The sequence below is a fragment of the Suncus etruscus genome, chromosome 6 (genome assembly GCF_024139225.1).
Source record: "Suncus etruscus isolate mSunEtr1 chromosome 6, mSunEtr1.pri.cur, whole genome shotgun sequence".
Classification (NCBI taxonomy): Eukaryota; Metazoa; Chordata; class Mammalia; order Eulipotyphla; family Soricidae; genus Suncus; species Suncus etruscus.
This window is the reverse complement of record NC_064853.1, coordinates 66,370,591-66,389,763: the sequence shown is the minus strand read 5'-3', so window position 1 is coordinate 66,389,763 and position 19,173 is coordinate 66,370,591. Positions and strand designations below refer to the sequence as shown.

Sequence of the window (19,173 nt, the reverse complement as noted above, 5' to 3'; positions counted from 1 at the left end):
TTTCCTCATTGAGTCTATTTTCACTGGGACCATTAGGCCTCTTGGATTGAGATCCCTATATTTCTCAACTCTAAGAAATTCCTGTCTATAATTTTTTTAACAATTGTTTCTTTTTCACATTTGCCTTCCTGATCTTTAGTGATTTGTTCCTTTAAATCCTTTTTTTAATGTAAAGCATTGTGATTTACAAAGTTATTCATAGTTGAGGGTTGTTTTTTTTTTGTTTTGTTTTGTTTTGTTTTTGTATTTTTTTGTTTTTTGGGCCACACCCGTTTGACGCTCAGGAGTTACTCCTGGCTATGTGTTCAGAAATCGCCCCTGGCTTGGGGGGACCATATGGGACGCTGGGGGATCGAAATGCTGTCTGTCCTACGCTAGCGCTTGCAAGGCAGACACCTTACCTCTAGCACCACCTTCTCGGCCCCCATAGTTGAGTTTATTTATACAATATTTCAACACCAATCCCACTGCCAGCATCAGCCTTCCTCCACCAATGTTCCCAGAGCCCATCCTATGCCACCACTACCCCCCACCCCCCAGCATGCCATCATAAAGGCAGGTTTTTAATTTTGGTGGTTAAAGTTTGGGTCTCATGATTTTATTGTTGTTGACTCTATAGTTTGTATATTTAGTTCTGTCCTTCTTTAGCACCACTAATGCACCTGAGTCCCCTTGGCCTCTGTTCCCTGCTATTTCACATCTGTCTTTTACTCCCTCCACTGAATTTATTTCCCTATCCTCACTATACTCTAGGGCCAAGAGTGTTCTAGACAAACCCCATTTAAACCATTGTATTTATTCATGCAGTTATTCTTTTGTTTTGTTTTGTTTTGTTTTTGTTTTTGGGTCACACCTGGCGGCATTTTGTAGTTACTCCTGACAGGCTTGAGGGACCTTATGGGATACAGGGATCAAACCCGGGTCAATCCCCGGATTGGCTGTTTACAAGGCAAACACCCTACCACTGTGCTGTAGCTTTGGCCCCTGCATTATTATTTCTTTTTTTTTTTTTTTGGTTTTTGGGCCACACCCGGTGACGCTCAGGGGTTACTCCTGGCTATGCGCTCAGAAGTCGCTCCTGGCTTGGGGGACCATATGGGACGCCAGGGGATCGAACCGCGGTCCGTCCTAGGCTAGCGTAGGCAAGGCAGGCACCTTACCTTTAGCGCCACCGCCCGGCCCCGCATTATTATTTCTTTGACCTCATTAAACATCCTCACAGTGGTCTCACTGAAGTAATTGAGAATTTACTGAGCTAATTAGTGCTGGTTGAGTCCTCATCTTGGTGAGCCTCTGCCAGTCTTCCCCATCAGGTTTTCTGTACTCCAACTGTGCTAGAAGGGTGTGATGAAGTGTAGAGAGAGGTAGAGGAGCTATGGAGCTGGGACCCTGATGTGGTGAATAGAGTTTAAGTGTGGAAGATCTGGATCACATCCTTAAAAGCAGAGTAATCTTCAGAGTACAGTGGGGAGGGTGCTTTCCCTGTTCAGGGCCAATTGGGTTTCATCTCTGGCACCCTATTTGTTCCCCAAATCCTGCCAGGAGAGATATTTTCACATGGAGCCAGGTGTCATCCTTGAGCATCACTAAATGTAGCACAAAAACAAAACAAAAATGATGGGGGAAATCTGAGTTTTTCCTTCCAATTTCTCTGTTTTAAGGAGACAACATAAGTAAATGAAAAATAACTGAAAGTCATTCCTTTATGTGTCTTTGACTATTTGCCTGGCAAAGTAAAATAGCTCCACTTTTAGTTCCATATTAATCACAGGCAATGTGCTGGGAGAGAATGGAAACCATTGCATTACTCTCTTCCAGCTCCTCTGTTCCTGAGTTTGTTTCACTAACACACACTCCTGTTTTATAGAGGACACGTAAGGTTTTCCCTGTGATTTCCCTGTGAGAGTTCTCTACATTTTCAGGCCACATGCGGCCCATCATCAGGGATTTTTGGCCATCACCACAGCCATTGGCTTCTGCTCCTTGACTGAGCCCCAGCTGGGGCAAAACCCTTTCCAGCCCCATTTGGCATCTGGTCCCCTGTCCTCTGCTATCCAATGCAACCCCAGCCACCTGGCTTGGATTTGTGATTCTGTCTCTTCATTTGGCTCTAGAAATGTCATGGTGGAACCAGCCTGTATATTCCCATCATGTTCTCCACTGGTGGCCAGCCCTGGGGTACAGCAGCTCCCCACAACACACACACACACACACACACACACACACACACACACACACACACAATCTTTGGGTCAGCAAGGCCTCATCCCTCTATCTGCCCCAGCTGCCTCCCTGCAGCCAGTCCCTAGGTGGTCACAAAGGTGTCCCTGAGGCTCCACATGGACCAAGGAAACATAAGGACAGTAGGACCCTACTTACCACCATTCCTCACTGGCAAGAGAGTTCTCCTCCTCACCTACACCTACTTTTGGTTCTATGTTCCCACTGTCATTGGCCAGTTTGGATATAATTTGCTCTGCTTTTTGGTACCCACTTCCCCCATCTTAACCAACTCATGGATAAAAATTCGAGCAGGTAGGGCCAGAGCAATAGTACAATGGAGAACATTTGCATGCAGCCAACTTGGGTTTGATCCCCAGCATTTCATATGGTTCCCCAAGCACCAGGAGTGATTCCTGAGTGCAGAGCCAGGAGTAAGGTGGGAAAACAGCTGGATGTGGCCCCCCAAAAACTTAAAAATACTAACAAATGAGCAGCCCAGTGAGCAGTCCTCAAACTGCCTGTCCAGACTGTATAAGGCAGGAGCTTCCCTTCTTGCTGATGCAGCAGCCCAGGGCAGACCTCCTGGAAGACAGATTTGGAAAGTTATTGGGAGTGATTGGATGCCAGCAAGTCTGTCCATTGATCAAAAACTCCAGCCTCAAGAATAGTCTCTGCATCCTCAGCAAGCCTGCACTGGCATCCCAATAAATCCTGCCAGGGGTGTTCTCAGGTGTGTCTACTTCCTGTAAGGGAAGCGAACATTTAGTTCTGGTGACAACACAGGGGCCTAGTCACAGTCACATACGTCATCCTTCCTTCAGCTGAGCACTGAATCAGCAGGCAGAGCCGCCAAGTCCAGGAACCCTGCTTCAGTGGTGTGAGCTGCTGTGGCTTGAAATGAAAAGTTCCCCCACCGCCCTCTCATCAGAAAAGAAAATAGCTGATGTGACATTGCCATGGCTCCCGGGTCACCATGCTTTTTGCGTAGGAATAAAATGTTCCCTTTGCAAATACATAACTCGCATATTAGAATAAACTTTGTAGCTTAATGCTTTTAACATTCAAGGAAGGAGATAGCAATTTGTGCCTGTGCTTAATTATTTTCGAGACTATAAAAAGCACATAATAGAATCAAGAGTTGCTATGCAACCAGCTGGCACACTTTAAAATAACTGTTTTTACTAATTGTCATGGATTTTTTTTTGTTTATTTCAAGTTCTGCTTGGATATGAAAAAAATAAAAGCAAACTCATGTGCATGGGAAACATTTAAGATTGAACCCAATGCACCAAGTTGTCCAGACTCTGTTTAACTGTTCTAATTGAAAGCACTCTTTAGCCAGACTTATACAGAAAGTGACAGCCACCCACTTACCATTTTTCAGTGTCACAAGAAAATTACAACCAAATATTTTCTTAGGTTATTACATTTAGGAACATTGTAGACTTATGCTGTGGAACATGATTTGAGACATAATTTAGCTTTTAAAAGTCTATTGCTGGACTGATAAAATGATAGAGAGGGGAGTTTGCTTTAAAAAAGACTCAATTCCAGCCTTGAAGGGAAGCAAAACAAGTCAAAAATCTCAAATTCTTCTTTAAAACAGAAGTGCCATGGCCAATTAACTCCTATAGAATTTTAGTGCACTATTAAGGAAATTAACAAGAATAACTTTTAAAATACAAATCTTAATATAGATGGTTTCTGTGTATAAAATCCCTTTTTATTTATGCATCCTAAATCTATGTCTAATTAGGATATTGAGGACATGAGTTTGTTTGTTTTTCTCTTTTTCCACTTCTTTATTTAAATCATTGGGATTTAACTTCAGTGGTAGATATGAGTTTGTTTTAATTATAATGTGTCATTTAAAAATTTGAGCTAATAAGATCATAGAGATTTCAATCTAGAGTAAACTCAAAATTAAATAACTCTCAACTAAATGCTGATTTTGTCCTACCTAATAAAGTTTAAAATAAAAGAATTCAAATAAAATGAATCCAAGCTAGATACATTTTTTGAAGTCAAGTAAAATATAATCCAGTATTTTAAATACAAACCAAGAAATAATTTAACAATATTCATAGGAGTACAGAAATATACAGCATCCTATGTGGTAAAATCTACATTGTCCTAGTATTTAAAAATGTTGCTTGGTCTGATATTTGAAAGTTGCTGAGAGAGTTCTTATATATGATAATGTTTACAACCAGACTTTTTCTGATGATCATTTTGTAATATAGATAGCTATCAAATCATTATCTATACCTGAAATTGCTCTAAAAATTATATGTTAACAAGATCTCAATGAAGGAGAAAGAAAAGGGAGAGATTAAATCACCCTAGCTGGAACAGAAGAAGAAACTGGCGCTAAAACCTGAAAATGAGCACATGTAGGAAGATGCTGCAGATCCAGACCTGTAAAACACTGCAAGTGGGGGCATGGACTCGGAAGCTGTACAGGGTCTCTACATCCAAAAGCCAGAGGAAAGTCTCATCATGATACACAGATATACGATGGGATATTAAAAAAAAAAAATCTCCGCTAAATTTCGCTCTTTTGCTTTGTTTTGGGAATCACACCTGGTCCTGGCCCTGTGTTCAGGAATCACTCCTGGCAGTCTTAGGGGACCATATGGAATACCTGGAATTGAACCTGGGCCAGCTGCATGCGAAGTAAGTGCCCTGCACACTGGACTATTGCTCCAGCCCCCAAACTGAACTCCCTCATGTTGAAAACACTGAGATAAGAAGCACAACAGGGAAAAAGAAAAAAAAAAAAAAAAAGAGGCAGACCAGGTGGCACTGAAGGTAGGCCAGATCTTCTAGAAGAAGAAAAGGCTCATTGAACTTCAAGATGGACCAGAAGAGCACATCCATAGGAGGCAAAGATGAACCAAAACCAGAGCCACGGATGCCTGATCCCTTTGCTAAGTCCCCTTCAAAGTCACTTTGCTAAGTCACTTCTGCAGGATCTCACAGCCCCTGTCCAGCCAAGTGGACAGTCCTGGACTGTTCAGGATGAATGGCAGGCCCTGCCCCAAACCCCAACAATGTGAAATCAGCAGCACGCACTCACTCCCTTGCAGCTCAGCAGGGGCAGCTAAACCTCTAGTACCACTCCCCTATCACATGTCTGTCATGGTCCTGTTATCTACCTCTCACTTGCCATCATGTTCCCTTTCTGTCCCACTGTCCCCATGGCTTGCTGGAACAAGAAGATACAGCTGCAGTGAGATTGAAGTATCCCAGGGCTCAGCTAGGGGTCCAGAGCAGCCTCAGAGAGAAGCTGAGGCTGAGAAGGGTGCTGAGGCTACTGGAGCCGCTGGCTCCAAATTTCCTTTCTGCAGCACTTTGCAGAGATGACTGCTTTCTCAGAGCCCCAGCACAGCACTTGTCTCCACTGGAGCAGTCAGCCCCATGAGAGAATCTGTTGCCAATTCCAGAAAAGTCCTCCCCTTTGTCCTCCCTCTCAGGACCCAGCTTCTATGGCTTCAGATATTTGGATAAAGTTAATGTTCCTCCAAAGTATAAGTTTTGAGTCAGATATTTTAAAAATCACATTAGATTTTTTTGGGGGGTCACACCTGGCAGCGCTCAGGGGTTACTCCTGGCTCTATGCTCAGAAATCGCTCCTGGCAGGCTTGGGGGACCACATGGGTGCCAGAATTTGAACCACCATCCTTCTGCATGCAAGGCAAATGCCCTACCTTCATGTTATCTCTCCTACCCTCACATTAGATTTTTTTAATTTTTGTTTTTTGGGCCACACTTGGCAGTACTCAGGGGTTACTCCTAGCTCTGCACTCAGAAATTGATCCTGGCAGCCTCAAAGGACCATATGGGGTGCTGAGAATTGAACCTGGGTCTATTCTGAAAGCAAGGCAAACACCCTACTGCTGTGCTATTGCTCCAGCCCTTATCACATTAGAATTTAAATTTTCAGGGGCCTGGACCAGAGAAATAGCACAACAGTAGGGCCTTTACCTTGCACGCAGCCAACCCAAGATGGACCTAGGTTCAATTTTCAGCATCCCATCTGGTCTCCCAAGCCTGCTTGAAGCAATTTCTGAGTGCAGAGCCAAGAGTAACCCCTGAGCGCCTCTGGGTGTGACCCAAAAACCAATATATATATAATCAGTCGCCAGAGCAATAGTACAGCAGGAGAGCAGTTGCCTTGCACGCATGGAACCCAATTCAAAGCCCAGCATCCTATATGGTCCCCTGAGCACTACCAGGAGTGACCTCTGAGTGAAGAGCCAGGAGTAACCCCTGAATACTGCTAGGTGTAGCCCTAAAACAAAACAAACAAAGAGAATGAAGTGTGGAGATGTGAATGTCACTGTGGGTTTGATACTGAGTATGCTGAGTGCTGATCTGGGATGCGTGGAGGGGCCACACCCACAGCGGCTTATGTGTCCAATCCTGCTCTCTAGATTAAAGCAGAACTGGCGAAGGAGAGAGCTCAGCATGCAGTGGACTCTGAGGAGCAGGTGCTGCTCTTTAAGGAAGAAGCAAGACTGAAGCTTGAGATCGAAAAGGAAAAGCACCAAGTTACCATCCAAAAGTACCAGCAAGAACAGGAAGCACTGCAGGCCAGGGTCAGCCCCGCACTCAGCAGCTTCCTGGCAGCCCTCAGCATCCTAACCCCAAATCTAACTAGCTAGCTAATGAGAAAAAACTAATGAACTAACCAACTAACTAATTAAGCTCTGTGGCCTCACCCCCACTGCCTCACCCTACCCTTCACTCCCATGGCCTCATCCCTGCCCCTCGACCCTAGGACCTCACTCTTCCCCTCAGTCCCATGGTCTCACCCCTACCTTTCACCCTCATGGCCTCATCTCTGCCCCTTGCACCTAAGACCTCATCCCTACCCCTTGCCCTGTGGCCTTGCAGGTCTCAGAGATGGTGGCGGGTACTACACAGGAACTGCGGCTGCAGGTGAGTGCCCTAGAGGGCCAGCTGCATGCGTCTCAAGCCCACCATGCAGAGATGACTCAGTCTAAGGAGCAGGAGATCCGGAGACTCCAGCTGCTGATGGCCGAAATCGAGAGCCGCCTGCAGAAGGAGCTGGACAGCAAGGACACAGCCTCCCAGGCTCTGCAGGAGGAGACTCAGCGCAAAGAGCAAGAGCTGGAGCAGCTGACACTGGCGCACAAGCAGCTCCTGCAGCAGCTCAGCCAGTCCCAGGAGGAGGTGGGCACGGGGTATCGTGGCCGGGGAAGTGGGTGTGGGGCACCTGGTCCACTGGGGGTGCCCAGAGAGAGGCCAGGTAGTCTGTGCCTCTTTATCACATTTCAGGGCACCCAGAGTCTAATAGGGTATAGAGGTCCCAGATGGAGCTGGGCTGGAGCTGGGGCTAAGTTCTCAGGGGAGACCCCAGCCCTGAGGCTCCCCTTTGGGTTCCCAGTGACAGCAGGAGTTGGAGAGTCCCCACATGTGTGCCCCAACTCTTTGGACCTGTCTCTTGATGCCATTACAAAAGGGCCGAGTTCCCTCCATTTTCTTCCAAGCTCTGTGGTTGTTAGCATCTTTGGAGTCTGGGAGGTGCGAACCCCCAAACACATCACAGCCACTCACTCACACATTCACACACACACTCACACACTGAGAGAGACATACACACACATGTAACACACAAATACGGATTCCCCCACTGACACACATGCACACACATCACACCCACACATTTTCAACAGACTCACACATTGCCATACACACATTCTTATATATACACACCTATTTACACACTGACTCACACCCACAAACACTTAGATGTGTATATGCAAGACACACACACACACACACACGCGCGCACACACACACACACACACACACACACACACACACACACACACGTTGAGTACAAATGTGCCGAGCCTTGTCCCTGAGCTTGGGGAAGGGGTAGGGCCTGGCGGGTGGGGTCCCCCTGAGACCTGCCCCACTCTTTCCTCAGAATGCAATGCTGCAGGACACTGTGCGCAGGGAGTGTGAGGAGCGCTTCGAGCTGACCGAGGCCCTGAGCCGGACGAAGGAGCAGCTGCTGGAGCTTCGCTGCCTGGGAGGGGCCAGCAAGGCCCCTCCACCCCGAACCCCAACCCCACAGGGCAGCCTGGGAGCGCCCCCTGCCCCGCCCGGCGGCCAGCGAGACCCGGGCCTGACCCGGCTGCCCCCCGCGGCCCCGGGCCTGCTCTGGCCCCAGCGCGCCCGCAGCTCAGGCTCTGGCCCCAGCCCGGGCCGGTGCCTCCCGCCCCAGCCACCTCCAGTTCGGGGCCGCGCGGCCGTGGCCGAAACCAGGCAGCGGCTGGCAGCGCTACTGCGGGGCCGCCTGAGGCAGCGCTGAGGCCCGGTGCCCTCCAGGCACGGTGCCCGGTGCCCGGCGTGTTTGGGAGACTCCCGCCCCGCCTCTGAGCAGGGCTGGGCGCGGCCAGAGACTTGCACAGAGATGCCAGTCGCTCGCGTTTCCTGCACCCTTGGGACAGCAGCAGGCACCCGATGCCACCCTGCTCGCCCGTCCCTGGCTGCGCCCACCGACGGCGGGTGACAGAGGCCTTGTTTGATGTTTGACAAATGCAGTTTACAGCCCTCAGGAGCCGCTCTGTCCTTCCCTTCCTGTCCTTTTGTCCTCTGGTCCTTCCCACCACCAGCACCCACTCCAGCCACCTTCATTGTCCCCTGAGGGAGTGAGGCTCAGCAGGCACCCAGGAAGAAGCTGCTTCCTGCCCAAATAGGGCCCCACGGGGCACAAGCACAGGCACTGACTCAGACTGACAAGGCCCTGAACCATGCCCAAAACTCCCCACTGCAGATCACAGACTTGGCCAGAAAGCAGGGGTGGGGGGACTCGAGCTCCCACCTGCAGAGGGAATCCATGTGGACCTGGGGCAGTGGGAACCACAGAGACATCGAGGGAAATGCGGAGAGACTGGGAGAGGGACAGGAAGAGTGGTAGGCAGACAGAGGGCCAGAGGAACAGATGGACAAACAGGCACAGGTAGAGGGATAGAGGACAGACAGAAGGACAGGCAGAGAGATAGACAGTGGCATACTCAGAGACACTGATCAGGCCCAGGGTAATGCCCACTGAATAGGCCATAGATTAGCATGTTTTATTTGCAGATTGAAAGGTGGAAAGCACAATAGTCAGGACTGAGCCCCAAGCACAGAGCTGGGATGGGGCCCCTGAGCACAGCCAGAAGTGACTTCTGAGTACAGAGCTAGGAGTAAGCTCTGAGCACTGCCAGGCCTGGCCTGAGCCCCCACCAAAAATGGACTTCAAGCTTCAACCCTTCCCATTTTTCCAAACATAGCTCCTGTCCTAAATTCAGTTCTGTGGCAGCTTTTTCCACGGGAACACTGGGACATGGCACCCCTGCAGTCATTGGGGCACATCACGAGTCCACAGGGTCCCAGAACACTCCTTGTGAGGAGCCAACTGTGAATCAGCAAGCAGCGCCTTCTCTCTCCTGCTGGGCAGAGGGGACCCTGGGTCCAGGAAGTGGGGACCTGGCTGCTTAGAACCATAGTCTGGACACTAATAGATGCTAACAGCAGCTGCCTGGCTCTGTGAAGGCGATGGCCAAGACACACTGTCCTTTGATAGCGCCAACACATTGATGCCAGTGCCACATTCGCGCTCAACTAACGGGAGCAAAGTAAAGAGGGACACAGATGGGTGGTAACTGCACCAGAAAATGTGGGAAACAGTCCATGGGGAGGTGGCACACTTGTTTCTCTTTTTTTTCTTTTTGATTTTGGTGCAGCTGCATAAGTGACTATCACTGCTCTAGGGCACTAGGGGCTTGAACTCTCCCCACCTGCAGGCTTAAGGCCCCACTGGGAACAATAGCAGGACAAAGGAGGAAGGGGTGACTGGCTTTCCTGGCCCCCACCCCAGCCTCCTCCTCCCTCCAAGGCTCAGTCACTCTGGGGAGGGAGTAGACACAGGTCTCCATAAAGGCCTGAGCACCACTCTAGACCCCCTCGGTCTCTCCTGCTGCTCCCCACAGGGGTGGACTGTGCACTGAGGCCAGGGGAGCCAGAGAGAACCCAGAAGACCCTAGGAGGATGAGTATGTGTGAAGGTGCTGAAGAGGGAAGGGTCTGAGAGGAGATGGGGTGTCTGGGAGAAATGAGACTCAGCACTGAGATCAGGAGCTATGAGTTGGATGCTGATACCACAAAGTTTCTGAGCACTGAAGGAGTGACCCCAAGGGCTGGGCCTCAGGCACAGGAGGTATGTTCTACTCTCCCCTACCAAGAAAAGAAGGTAAGAGCTGCATTGTTCCAGCTCTGACCTCACAGAAACACCTTGGGGCCTGGAGGAATTACTCAGGGGTACAGAATATCTAGTTATGAGTTCGAACCTTCATACTGCCATATGCCACCAGCACACTCAACTACTCTGCTGTCCCCAAAACCTAACTTGATAAGAGATTTCAGTCCTCCCCAGCTGGTGACTATGATTCCCCACCCCCCACCCCCAAGAAGTAATTTGGATGTGGGACACCAAGTTAGGGACATCTGAGTGCCCTACACATTCCTGCCACACACTTAGATTTATCTCGAATGATTGGTCCCGTACTGGGCCGAGGACTTGTCTGGGCTGACTTAATGCCTTGTGACCCATAGGAATCCATGGGGAAGGGGCACTGGCTTATGTGTACCTCTCAGGACTATAGTGAAGAAAGTGTCAGTGCTGGGGCTCACAGCGGCTTGCTGTGCCCACTAACCTTTGCCTTATAAATGGGCCCCAGAATTAGAAACCTTCTTCCAGGAAAATCAGTATTTAGGGTCCTGGAAAAGCCCCACACAGTTCTTCTGGGATAGATAGACAATGGATTCTACCCTGGAATCCACTCCCAAAAGACAGAAATATCAGACATGAAAGTTGGGAGAACTCTGGAACTCCCCAACCACAGTGTCAACAGCGCTTCTGGTGCTACCAGAATGGAGTCTGCTGGTGGATAAGATGGGGTTTCCAAGGCTCATTCTGGTCCCCTCTCAAGTATATTCTGGCATTGGGGCCCCTGCCTGGTCCCTCTGGCCCCCTAGCCTTGTGGGCACTTCCCTTTCCACATGATGCCCACTGTGTGTCCAGGTTTGAGCATTGCTATGCCTACTGCAGAGCCCAGCACAGCAGGTGGGGACGGGCAGACTGACCCTCCTGTGAACCCTAGTCTTCCCCTGCCCATATGGGATGCTGGTCCCTCCCCTGATCCCACCCATCCTGAGTCCTCCAACACCTCCAGGCCACAGCATCCAGTAGCCCTGTCACCCCTCCAAAGCTTCTGAGATCCCCCAAGTGCTCCCACAGTGTTTCTACCTCTGTCCTTCCACACACCCCAACTGACCCTATCCTCAAGGGCTAGTATCTGTCACATATCATCACCCCCAGTCCTGCACAGCCCCCGATGGTCCCATCTACCCCCCAGCCCATGTTTGTCCCATGTTATGACCCAGCCTCCAACCTCATAGCCACCTCAAATTGGCCTTATCAAGTGTGGACATAACTGGCTCCTCCACAACCAGCACCTCAGGGACTGTTGGGGGTCATCTGAGGCCCAGGGCTCAGCCATCAGGAGGGGCACACCCACCTAGGTGGTAGAGGCAAGAGTCAGCACAGTCCCTTGCTATCCCTTCTGGGAGTGTTGGGGAGAAGAGAGAGAGGCCTCCCAGCTGCCAGGGTGCTCTGTGGAAAGATGGGGGTGCTGAGGAACTCAAGGTGGGATGCAGAGGGGGACTAAAGTGCCAGGGCGGGTATGTGTGTGTGTGGTTTTTTTTTTTTTTTTTTGGTTTTTGGTTTTTGGGTCACACCCGGCGGTGCTCAGGGGTTATTCCTGGCTGTCTGCTCAGAAATAGCTACTGGCAGGCACGGGGGACCATATGGGACACCGGGATTTGAACCAACCACCTTTGGTCTGGGATCGGCTGCTTGCAAGGCAAACACTGCTGTGCTATCTCTCCGGGCCCGTGTGTGTGTGTGTGTGGGGGGGGGGGTGGCAGAGGTGCTGGGCAGGGATACGCACTGCAGGCAGTGGTGGGATTTTCTCAGAAGCTACTACTGGGATGGGTTATCACAAACAGTTTTGTTTCTTACCAGAATTAGGGTGAGGTCGCGGGAGGAGACCCCAGCAGGTCTCTAAGGAGGCTTGGAAATAGTGTGGCCCAGCTGGTGAGATCAGCTGTGACCTAATTAACCCACAGTCTAGGGAGGCATATGTCATTTCCCCAGAGCTCCTCCTCTGACAGGTAAGTTGAGGCCCTGGAGAAGAGACACAGGGATGGGGCTGGGAGAGTGCACACAGAGCTGTGTCAGAGATCTGGGATCAGGCCCAAAAAAGACACAGCAGCTCAGGGGCCCTCGATGCTCTATAGGCACAGGGGGATACATAGAGGCGAGAGGAGATACAGGGAGGTTGCACAAAGGAATTGTGCAAGTTGAAGCACAAGACCGCACAATTAAAGTAAAGTTGAACAAAACTTTAATCTATCTACCAATGCCCCCAAAACTGACTTGTCAGGGTCATCACTAGAAAGAGATGAACACCGCCTAAGGTCATGAAGAGGATTATATAGGGAAGGAATATAAGAAGGGTCTAGCTTTTGATGATCTTTAAAGTGATTGGCTATTGTCTAGGGGTACTTTCCTATTGCTTATTTTTGTTTTGTTTTGTTTTTGCGTCACACCCAGCAGCGCTCAGGATTTACTCCTGACTCTACGCTCAGAAATCACTCCTGGCAGGCTTAAGGGACCATATGGGATGCTGGGATTTGAATCACTTTCCTTCTGCATGCAAGGCAAACTCCTTACCTTCATGCTATCTCTCTAGTCCCCTACTGCTTCCTTGTGTCCTTCCCTATAGGCTACCTGTTATGGCCAGGTAGCTCGGTGTGGTGTTAATGAAAATAGGCTTGTGAAAACCTACTACGTGGCTTATACCATGTGGCCTTTACAAAATGGTGTCCCTTCTTTTTCAAAACCCAAGACCCCACAGGCTCTACATGGTACAGGGGCACAGGGAGATATCCTGTGGGTGACCATCAGAAGATTTAGACCCAGGCCAAGCCCCATGTCATCTTCATTGGACAGAGACATTTTCAGCCTGGGAGCTGCACAGGGTCCCTACTTTGGGCCCTGAGACCTCCAATAATCCCACAGCTGGGTTGTCCTCTCTCCTCTGCTCTCGCAGATGAATTGACAAAATGCCATAACATGCATCAGGTTGGCTGGGGTTCTGCATATGGTCATCCCAATGTCCTCATGGGGTGAGAGGGGCCCCAGGCTCCAGTTGGGCTCAGTGGCCCCTGGATCCTCCTCCAAACCAGGGCACTGTTCTTGCTGGTGTGGAAGGGGAGGATGATTGGGTGCTGCCTCTGTGCTGGTCTTCGAAAGGTTCTGGAAATGATGAAGTGTTCATGATGAGTCAGCTCTCACCCTGTGCTGCAGACTATGGATCCAAAGTTCCTTTCTCTCACATAATCTTTCTTGGGGTCAGGTAATGGATTTTTGCAAACGAAAGAGCAGGCAGGTGGGGCTGGTCCCAGACTTGACACAGGTTGGAGAGAAGTTTGTAGCTGGCCAGCTGGAACTCGAGCCTTATGGGAGAAGATCTGGGGCCCCTTATTGGGAAAGCTCATCCCCAGTATGTGTGAGGGAGCGAAGCCATCTCTGTTGTTTTTAGCCATCTCTAGGGCTCAGAGGCATCTCTGGGGATTCACCGCAGTCTTGGGGGTCCAGCCCTGGGCAGCAGGACTGAACTGCTGGCTCAGAACAGGCACAGACCCAGCCAGGGCACAGATAACCCGACAGTGCCCTCTGGTGGCACAAGTACTTGGCACTACTTTTCTTGTTTTGGGCTTACTTGCAATTAATAAGAGTTTCTGGGGCCGGGCGGTGGCGCTAGAGGTAAGGTGCCTGCCTTGCCTTCGCTAGCCTAGGACGGACAGAGGTTCGATCCCCCGGCGTCCCATATGGTCCCCCAAGCCAGGAGTGACTTCTGAGCGCTTAGCCAGGAGTAACCCCTGAACGTCACCGGGTGTGGCCCAAAAACCAAAAAAAAAAAAAAAAAAAAAAGAGTTTCTACTGAGCATAATTCCAACGGTACATCAATCCAGGTGTAACCCCCATCCCTCCTCCTCTCCCACCTCTTCTCTCAACTGCATGGGTCAGCACCCTGGTTATGTCGCCTTTGGGTCTTTGTAGCTCTCCCTGGCTGTGTGTCTGTCTCCTCATAGGAGAGAATGTTCTCTGCCCTTTTCCTCCTACCGACTTCACTCAACACGACTGATCCCCACTCATTCTATCCCTTACTTGCTCTGCTTTGTACTGTAAACTGGAAGCAGAGCGGTGGCCGATAAGCAATGAGCATGCCTGTGAAGGTTGTCCTGGCTCAGAAGCCTGAGTGAATCACAGCTGATGAAACAAAAACAGAAAGTACCTACAAGCCCACAAGGTGAAGAAGGGTCAGCTCCTCTTGACACAACGCCCACTACTAAACAGTAAAGCCAGCAGGAAATAGTAAAAGCAGGCTTGGGAGATGGTCAAAGGGCTGCGCATGTGCTTTGCGTGCAGAAAGCTGGGAGTCTGTTTCCTGCACTGGTAGTGGGAGCAGCCAGGCAGAAATAGCGCCCAAGAACTGCCAAGGAGGCTTCAAAAGAACAACAAATTTTAAAGCAAAATAGCTTAATTTGGCAAGCTCACACAGCCAGATTCTAATGTCACTGGTTATGTAAGGACTGTCCAAGAATCAGGACTCCATGGGGAAACAACCCAGAGAGGTGGTACTTGCTGGCACCATCCAGAGAACAAGCCTCCATGAGGAGTTCACCACCCCCAGAAGTGGCGCTGTATCCAATTCTGGGGACTTTCTCTTCGTTTGTTTTTTATGTTTGTTTTTGAGTCACACCCAGCAGTTCTCAGGTTTACTTTTAGCTCTTCATTCAGAAGTCACTCTTAAAGGGGCATAGAAGATCGATCATCTAGGATTCCAGTGATCAGCTTTTTGTTGTTGTTTTTGGGCCACACCAGGAGGAGCTCAGGGGTTATTCCTGGCTACGTGCTCAGAAATTGCTCCTGGCTTGGGGGACCATATGGGACTCTGGGAGATCAAATTGAGGTCCGTCCTAGGTTAGCGCATGCAAGACAGACATCCTACCGCTTGCGCCACATCTCTGGACCGACCCCAGCTTTTATGCATATAAGACACAAACTTTGCTTCCACTGCTACATTTTCTACATCAGTGCAGCCTAATGAAAATTCTGGCTTCAACACCCAGCAGAAAATTAAACTGTGGAATCAAAATAAAAGACCCCGGGGTGAACATTTTATGTGTGACCATATTCAAATGTTCTCTCTGGTGAAACACAGGCAAGAGATCATTTAACCCATGTAGCTGGAATGACTCAGAAAAAGGAACAAAAGGAAATTGGTGGCAGTGTGAGAGTGGTCACAGATAAGTTCCTGATTCCTAGGCAGGACAATCCCTAGGAAAATTAATCTTCCCAAGTGAACAAACAAGCACTAGCGTCCACATCTCACACCACAGAGTTCCCTGAACCCTGCTAGGAGTGAACCCTGAGCTCTGCTGGGTGTGGCCTAAAAATAGAGGAGCAAAAGAGAAGGAGAAAAAAAAAGAATAGGAAAACTGATGGCAACTTCTGAAAAAGGTGAATATGCTAGTAAGAGGAAGCTTCAGTTTCCCTCTTGCCCACAGTTGCTTGGGCTCCATTTTGGCCACTTAAGTCTCCATTGGAGATATTCCTGCAAATTCCTGGACTTTGTTGTTGTTGTTTTGGTTTATTTGAGCCACACACGGTGACACTCAGGGGTTACTACAGGCTATGCGCTCAGAAATCGCTTCTGGCTTGGGAGACTACCTGGGACACTGGGGATTGAACCCAGTTCCATCCTGGGTCAGCCGTGTGCAAGGCAAACGGCCTACTGCTGCGCCATTGCTCTGGCCTGATTCCTGGACTCTGAAACTGAGTAGCTGACCATCAATTCTACCAGTTCCTAGGCTCATAGAGCAGGATATATGGACAATACCCAGGGTGAGTAAATAGCCCTAAAGGCCCATAATACCTATAGGGCAGTGCTCGAGAGCCACATCCAGCTCTTTACACTTTTAATTTGGCTCTTCTGTGTGCCGGGTGGCTGCTCCAGGAGTCAGGACTCTGCTCCAAGCCTCTGTCAGTGCATACCCCATGTGCAGCCCCGGTGGCCAGCTCCAAGAGTGTAAAATGATACCCAAACAAAGGTGTTCCCCAAAGTAATCCTTTCTTAAACCTCTTCCTTTGATATGTAAAAGCCCACTGAAATGTACTTTTTTTTTTTTTTTTTTTTTTTTTTTTTTTTTTTTTTTTTTTTTTTGTGGTTTTTGGGTCACACCCGGCAGTGCTCAGGGGTTATTCCTGGCTCCAGGCTCAGAAATTGCTCCTGGCAGGCACGGGAGGACCATATATGGGACGCCGGGATTCGAACCGATGACCTCCTGCATGAGAGGCAAACGCCTTACCTCCATGCTATCTCTCCGGCCCTGAAATGTACTTTTGTCTCTCTCTCTTGACTTGAAGCCTCCTGGTATTGGGAATTGGTTTTGTTTTGTTTTGGTTTTTGGGCCACACCCAGCGATGCTCAGGGGTTACTCCTGGCAGTCTGCTCAGAAATAGCTCCTGGCAGGCACGGGGAACCATATGGGACACCGGGATTCGAACCAACCACCTTTGGTCCTGGATCGGGGGAATTGGTTTTAATAAAGAAAAAGGTGTTCTAGCTTTATGGGCTCAAGGCAGAGAACACAAGGTAAGAGGCCATGGACTCCATGATCATCCTTTCCTGGCTAGCTTGGTTTATTATTTCTTTCCTGCTACCCTGCTTCTTCAGACCGGGTTGGGTGGGGTTTAGAAATACAGTGCCTGGAGTGATCTTAAAACACATTTTATTTTGCACAAGAGTGGGCATCTTCCATGAAGGGATTCTCAACCCAGAGTTTTCTTTTCCGTGGATTCTCATGTTCAGAGTACTCATGATTAAATTGTGAGCTAATGCCCTTAAATGCTGTTTTTCATATTATGACTTTCTGCATAATATAAGTGCCAATCAGAAATTTTTTACAAGAGTGGAAACATTTCAATATCTCCTTCTCAGACACAGCTATCCCAGAATCAGATTCTTTTTTTGAACACATCTATCTTATGTCTCACTGTAAAAACTACTTGTGAAACTCCCCTACAAGTAGAGAAAATAGAGAAAATGATCAATGTCTGTCTAATACACAAGCTTAGCTACCCATTCCTTGTCCGACTGGGGCTGTACAAAGGGTTCTGCTCTCACAGGAACTGCACTACTTCTTCCCTCTTGCCAACAAGGCGAGAGAGCACCCTTCCCCTGAACAGCCACTTCACTTCCTCATGGATAAGATGCTAGTAGTGAGCATCCATACTCTCACCCAGGGTGGTGAATACCCTGGATTTGATCACAATTGTGAATTTCACAAATTATCTTTACTGTGTCATCTGTCAGAGTTTAGTTCAGCAGGGAGTTTTTTTGAATTCAGTCTATCATACAATGAGTGGATACAATGTACGGGTGTGCAACTTCTGTTTTTTTGTAACTACACAAAAACACTGAGTTATGCACAGTGCATCATCTGTACATACATCAACACATCAGATTATTATTCTGAGTGAAATGAGTGGAGAGGTGTAGACACAGAATAATCATTTGTGGCATATAGGAATAAAAAATGCAATATGGTAATAATATCTAGAGAAAATAGGGATGAGGGACAGGAGGACTAGTCCATGATAGGAAGCTTGCCATAAAAAGTGGTGAGATCTGTTAGAATACAGAAAGGTACATTATGACATTGATAGTTGGAACTTATCACTCTGGACAAGAACTGGATGCTGAAAATGGGTAAGTGACATGCATGGTACCCTTTAATTAACAATATTGCAAACCACGGTGTCATAAAGGAAATTTTGCAAACCTCAATGTCATAAAGGAAAAGAGAGATAGAGAGAAAAAAGCAAAATGCCTGCCCCTGACATAGGCAGAGGAGGGTGAAGGGGAAGGAAACAAGGGACATTGGTGGTGGGGAAAGTGCACTGGGAAGGGTGGTGTACATTCTGATTGAATAATTTTGCAACAAATATGCTTAAATAAAAAAATTATTTTTAAAATGTTTCAGGCACTCTATCATAATTCCTTTATGATATGATATCATATGCCTTTAACGAAGTGCTGTTTTTGTTTTTGTGTGAATTTCAGTTTGGTTTCTTGCAGCACACTCAAGTGTCAATAGATTTTTTTTTTCTTTCAGTGAAATCACTACTTTTCTCTGGAACACTGTCCTTGCTTTTAAAGATTGTTAAAAGGTTTTACTCATTTTTTTTTTTTTTTTTTGGTTTTTGGGCCACACCCAGCGGTGCTCAGGGGTTACCCCTGGCTGTCTGCTCAGAAATAGCTCCTGGCAGGCACGGGGGACCATATGGGACACCGCGATTCGAACCAACCACCTTTGGTCCTGGATCGGCTGCTTGCAAGGCAAACGCTGCTGTGCTATCTCTCCGGGCCCAGGTTTTTCTCTTTTACCTGTTTCATCTCCATATTGTAGGGTTTCAAATTTTCAGCACATTTTGGTTATCAAGAGGAAACATTTTGAAATGATTTGCTTCCTTATCAGAAATCAAAGCATTTTTCCTTGAGAAGGGTATTCACTATCCAGAATTAACAAATGATCAGTGGATTCAAAAACAGTATTTCATTGTGAATGTTACTGCACATCTAAATCAGCTTAATCATAAACTACATGGGAAAGGAAACACAATTTTTTCGATGTTAGAAGTTATTTTGTTTGAAAACAAATTATGTTTTTGCTCGATTTTGACAGAGAAACTTTGATTCACTTACTAAGCCTGTTGAAACATCGCCAAGAAAATAAT

At 48.3% G+C, this 19,173-nt stretch overlaps 1 protein-coding gene across 1 annotated transcript in view; it reads left to right on the top strand.

Annotated features, from left to right (window-relative positions):
* Window positions 1–8,569, top strand: part of LEKR1 (leucine, glutamate and lysine rich 1) — a 36,947-nt gene extending 28,378 nt beyond the window's left edge. Inside the window, exons 10-12 of the mRNA XM_049775582.1 lie at window positions 6,660–6,824; window positions 7,123–7,422; window positions 8,183–8,569. Coding sequence (XP_049631539.1) covers window positions 6,660–6,824; window positions 7,123–7,422; window positions 8,183–8,569 — 852 coding nt within the window. The remainder of the gene's footprint in view (window positions 1–6,659; window positions 6,825–7,122; window positions 7,423–8,182) is intronic.
* The last annotated feature ends 10,604 nt before the right edge of the window (window positions 8,570–19,173 follow it).